General features: G+C 35.2%; 1 protein-coding gene across 8 annotated transcripts in view; it reads right to left on the bottom strand.

Annotated features, from left to right (window-relative positions):
* Window positions 1-1,517: 1,517 nt before the first annotated feature.
* The window catches only part of LOC107867856 (ubiquitin-conjugating enzyme E2 2-like), a 15,753-nt gene continuing 11,132 nt past the window's right edge, over window positions 1,518-6,138 (bottom strand). For all 8 annotated transcript variants that reach the window (XR_007054896.1, XR_007054895.1, XR_007054893.1 and 5 more), the window contains one exon: window positions 1,518-1,971. Coding sequence is in view for 2 of the 8 variants with exons in the window: in XM_047411790.1 (XP_047267746.1) it covers window positions 1,843-1,971 (129 nt within the window). In the remaining 6 variants the exon portion in view is untranslated. The remainder of the gene's footprint in view (window positions 1,972-6,138) is intronic.

The raw sequence follows: 6,138 nt of genomic DNA, 5'->3' as shown, positions 1-6,138 counted from the left end.
CGGAACCCGAACCGAGGATCCTTCTAGCGTAAAATCGATGTTTTGAAACTGTTGAAACTGTCAGAATTAGCATACGAGATTGTTTGACTGAAGTTTTTGCCCGAAAGCCAATTTGAACTAGCGAAGAATTCAAAATAGAAAATTTACTCTAAAAATCAAATGAGCTGCTGGATAACTGAACTGTCAGTTCCAGCAAGTCATTGGTTATAGAAAAGCTCTAAACGGCAAAATGAGTGAAAATACAGAAAATGACCTAGAGGTATGTACAGCAAATATTTCGAATGGAGTGATGTAAACCGTATGGAGGAATAGTCACGGATAATTATAGGTTATGAGTTTGATATAACGATGAGATCATTTGTAATGACACATAGAGATAGACTGAGATTGGGTTGAGTATGTGTTATGATCGTCTCTACTAACATGTGGAGACAGTCCGTGTTGAGTATATGGACTTCGTGAGTCTTTCATAGGTCACATGTACCTATTGCATGAGAAAGTGTATACCGAATTACATCGATTATTATGTTACATTCATTTGTTTTACATTACTGAGGTTATCAAGCTTATTGTTGGATCCTGAAGGAAATTGTTCTAGATGGAGTGATGTAAACCCTACAGAGGAATAGTTTCAAGTAATTATAGGTTCTGAGTTTAATAGAACGTTGAGATCATTTGTAATGACACAGAGATAGACTGAGATTTAGTTGAGTATGTTAAGATCATCTCTACTAACACGTGGAGATGGTTCGAGTTAAGTATATGGACTTCGTAGGTCTCTCATAGGTCACGCGTACCTATTGCACAAACAAGTGTATACCGAATTGCATCGGTTATTGCATTGCATTCAGTTTTTTACATTAGTGAAGTTATCAAGCTTATTGTTGGATCCCTTGTTAAATTATGCCTATTTATTTTAGCTGTTGATTTCTGAGATCTAATTGAATTGCAGATTTTTATTTGATATCTGTTGATGTAATTTATGCAAATCTATTGATTGGCAATTTATTAAAGTTTGGAAGTGAGCAGTTTAGCAAGATCTGCCCTCGCCACTTTAGTTTAGGATCGATGATGCTGCTAAATACATATTGATCCTCGTATTCATTCTACACTTGCTATATCTTTTTGTATGCCAAGTTTGTTATGAGTACTAGCGGAACAAGTGGAGATATTAATCATAGAGGCTGCTTGTCGGAGTATTTGGGGCAAGCTGCTTGATTGATTCGAGAACCGAACTCTACACTCTTTATCTTACCTTTGTTCGCTCATTAAGGCTAAATGTATGAAGACTAATTTTGCTTTGTAATTTATACTTCTTGTTCCTGTACTTGTGACAGTTATTCCGCACGTTTACGATTAAGAGACGTTGCCATTAACTTTGATGGGTCTTCAATTTACTTTTCCACGTAACAATTGGTTAATAAATTTGAAATCGTTTTATGGTACGCCCACAGGGTTAACTAGCTAGATTTAGGTCGTAATGTATATTATCTTACTCGGTCAGGTCAGACATGACAGATCATAATAAGCCTCCTTTGAGCTCTCAAAAGAATTAAATTAACATACAGGGATCAGTGTTCTTTCCTCATCTGAAGTCCTTTTTTGATTACTAACGGAAACAGGCTTGATACAATTTCACTCCAGTTTGGCCACAAGAAATCATATGTAGATATCGTCCCTCGTGGTCAAGCAGCATAACATTAATTAAACACACACCAACGTACCTAAGAACGCATGAAACAAAAATGTCCTATGTAGTGAGGAAAAGCATGAACATTTCAGTTTGACGCAGGCAATCCTATCAGGATAATCTCCTGTAACATGTTCAGAGTGAAGGAGAAGTCAGTCTGCTGTCCAGCTTTGTTCAACGATCTCCCGCACCTTCCTGTTATATTCGCGCTTGTTCTCACTAAACATGCGTGCAGCTTCCGAATTAGCTGGCGAGTTAGGGTTTGGATCGCAGAGCAATGACTGCAGATGGCAAAATCACATGTTAAGGGGCTATTAATTAATAGCTAAGATGCTAATAGCTCACAGTTCTGTATAAAATGCAGCACGAGTGAAGTTTAAAAAAAAAAATAGCAGATGAGGACCTATCCTTAGGTGAAAACTGGAACTGCTAAGATGCTTGGAAACAAAGAAATTTTCAATAAAATGAAGAAAGACTACTTAATTTCTTCTATAACCATGGTAACGTGGCGAACTTGCAGCACCTAAAAAAATTCTACAGGTACCTGCTACCTCCCATCAACATAGGATGGAAAGAAATCAGACAGAAATCAGACAGTATTTTTGTTTCAGTTGGAATTTGAAACTGAAACCTCATGGTTCTCATCCCACCTCATTAACCACTAGGCAATACAAACTCCGGATAAGATGAAGAAAGACTTTTGTAGAGAAGAGACTTTTGTAGAGAATCCAGTGGCAAACCCAGGATTTAAGAATCGTGGGCGCTTAAAAAAATGAAAAAGCTAAAAAAAATAAAAAACCATCTCAATGAGGTTGGAACTCGAGGCACCCCTCTTACCAGATCAACCTAAATGCCATTGCACCCAACAAATTTTTTGTTTGAGTAGGTGCTTTTATATGTTTTATACCTATTTTCGTATATTTCTTATGTAATTATATCTATTCCGCATCGAGTTTAATGGATGCCAAAGCACCCCAAAATTTAACGTAGGTCCACCCCTGAGAGAACCAGATGACGAACACAACCCAGATGTTCAATAAATGTCCAGGAGAAATTAGTAAACTTAAGGGAGGATCATAACTTGCGTATCAGCAATGGAGATACATCCCGGACAAAACACTTAATTATTAAATTTAATACGGAAAAAGGCCCAGACTTACTCTTCAAGGCAATGCAGCACCTCAATTATTGCTTTATCCTCCCCATTTTATTTCATTTGTTTATTTTAATCAAACAAAAGATGGTACTTTCTTTTATAACCGTGATATCCGAGCCAGCTTGCTCGCACTTTGACTGATTTCTGGAATACATTGTTGGTTTTTTTTTTTTAAAAGATGGGACAATGGAAAGGGGTTAAAATGATTCTCAATTGATTGCAAATGTCTTACAATAGCCAACATAAAGCACATAATATGCATAATTTGAAATTCAAAAAAACCAAAAATATCTCAACTAACCAAACCTAGCAGAAATATAAAATTTAAATTCGTGCTAAAAGCTAAACAACTTATTTTGTTAAAAAATTACTGCACTAACTAAAAGCAAATTTCAACATTCCTCCTTTACTTTAATTACCATAATTTAAAAAATGCTCCTCCTCAACTTATGTTTTGGCGGTTGGTGTTGAATTCTTGTGATCATTTCTAAACTTAAAGTTTCTTCTTTCTTTTTCTTCTTTTGGTTTTACAACAATAACATAACCAGTAAAATCCATAAGTGAGGTCTGGAGAGGGTAGTACCTCGAATAGGTAGAGAGGATGTTTTTGAAAAACCTTCGGCTCAAGTGTAGCGAATCTAGGTAAAAAGAAGAGGAACCTAATGTAGAGAAAATGGCAACACCGGATAGTGCAGAATCTACCATAAAAAACAATAATCAAACATAGGGTGGTGTGCTAATCAATCAAAACATAATAAATGACAACAAAGACACAAATCTACTGCTAAACCCTACCCGACTAACCTTCTACTCTGATACGCGTCCTCCACATCCCCTATCTAAGGTCATGTCCTCGATAACCTTAATATGTATTATGTCTTGTATAATTACCACTTTCCAATACTTCTTTGGCCTACCTCTACCCCTCTTTCGGACCTACGATATCCAACCTCTCGCACTTCCTTACTGGGGCGTCTAAATCGTGCCTCATCACATGTCCAAACCATCTCAATCTCACTTCTCTTATCTTGTCCATCACAGAGATCACTCCCACCTTATCTCGAGTGGCATAATTCCTACACATTCATCTCAACATCCTCATTTATGTTACTTGCATCTTCTAAACATGGAAATGTTCTACTGTCCACACTTCGCCCCATACAACGACGTCGGCCTAACCACCACTCGTTTGGTTTTGCGCATAAAAAATGTCTTAAATAACCATTTCATGTCTGGAAGATCTTTTGAGAGTGCTTTAATCTGGACAATTATAGGATTTGCAAAATGTTGTTAAAACTTTTCTTCCATCACAACAACATATATGAGATAGGTTATAAAATACAATTTCATTTTCACTCATCAAATTTGATAGTTTTTGTTCGTGAAATTTTTCAAAGAGAGATGATTGCTTGCCATTTTTCAAAATAGGTTAAAAGTTGGTATTGGTTGAAAATAGCCCCAATGGGTTAAAAATGGTATCCCTGATGGGTTAAAAATAATTTGGTAGTTCTTTAGAAGAACTCACAAATCTCGTAATATAATCCAGATAATTTGAAATTCAAAAAACCTAAAATATCTAAACTAAACAACCGAAATTTAAAACTCAAATCCATCCTAAAGCTAAACAACTTATTTTGATAAAAATACTACAGTAACTAAAAGCAAATTTCAACATACAATATAACCTCCCACCGGCAACATAGTTGTTACCAAGTAACTCTATCCACCAAGGTTAGAACATATAGGAAGAAATCATATAGTGCTTTGTCTTTGTTGGGATTTGAACCCGAGATCAGATCGTGTTCAACCCACTTAATTGACTAGTAGGCCATACCCATAGGTGCTAGGACTTTTTTTGAACAAGTCAACGTACACATTGGCATCAATTAGCATACTTCATTACCTATTTTAAACCAAGTAGGGTTGTTTTCTCAACTTATTCTAAAATATTAGATATTTGTCTCTTCATTATAAACTACTCATAACCCCTCACGTCAAAGAGAAAGTACGAAGAAGGGAAACTCATACAGACATTGCATGTTTTATTAGAGAAAGAAATGGCAAGATATTTAACCAGTAGTAATCACAGCCATAATAATAAATAGAGTGGAAACAAAACTTGAGAATTAAGATTTTTTTTTTTTGAGAAATTGAATTAGGAGAAGTATTGGGGAGAGGAGACTAGACAGGACATGGCGTAACTTCAAGTTACCGAGGGCATGACCTTATAGAGAAAGGTGTGGAGACGCATATTAGGATAGATGGTTAGCAGGATAGTAGTGTTGGTGCGCTTTTTGAGGGCTTAGGCATTTTGGTGTTTGCCTTGTACTAGCTGTAGTATTATAGGTCTTGCTTGTGATACCTATTAATGTTAGTTGTCTATTGCATTTAGATTACCAAACTATTTTGTTGTTGTTCTTGTTTACTTTCTTGTAGACTTTGCACTGTTTCCATCGTTAGTTGCTATATTTTTTTCCACCGATTCCTTCTACTTTGTTCCTAGAATTGTTACATATGAGCCGAGGGTCTTTTGAAAACCACCTCTCTACCTCCACGAGGTTTGCGTACACTCTACCTCCAGAAACCTCACTTTTGGGATTTTACAGGGTAAGTTGTTGTAGAATTAGGAGAAGAATTCATAACTAGGGGTGTTCATGGTTTGGTTTTTAACCAAACCAAGCCGCGATCCAAACCAAACCGATTAAAAAAACCAATATTTGGTTAGATTTGGTTTGGTTTGGTTTTGAATTTTAAAAAATTGATACTAATTTGGTTTGGTTTGGTTTTACTCTAAAATAACTGACAAAATAACCAAACCGATATATATATATATATATTATAATTATTTATGTATTATTCATAAATATTTGTTACACTTTATATTTTAATTATGATTTAACTTTAGTCGTAACATATTAAGTCATTTCTTCATCTAGTTAATAGTACCTCATGAGATTCTAAGTGAATTTCGCACTTTGAATGACAAATGATACTAATTGCGAAAATAATATCTTGTTGTATATTGAAATTTATAGGTGAGATTCATTTGACTATAGACAATCATTAATTTTAACTTTTTTTTAAACCTTGTTGAGGAAGAAGTTTATGTGTTCATCTTTTGGGGGGTTTATCATATCATTTTGTTAAATGTAGTTTTAAAATATATTTTTAGAAGTGTTCATATGGTGTTGTTCATAGTTTTGCCGAAGTATAACACTCAGTTGACATCTTAGTTTCACGGTTGAGATACAACACTTGGTTAACATCTCATATGTTAGATTGGATTTTTTTT

The sequence above is a fragment of the Capsicum annuum genome, chromosome 4 (assembly GCF_002878395.1).
Source record: "Capsicum annuum cultivar UCD-10X-F1 chromosome 4, UCD10Xv1.1, whole genome shotgun sequence".
Lineage (NCBI taxonomy): Eukaryota > Viridiplantae > Streptophyta > Magnoliopsida > Solanales > Solanaceae > Capsicum > Capsicum annuum.
This window is presented reverse-complemented; position numbering and strand designations above follow the sequence as displayed.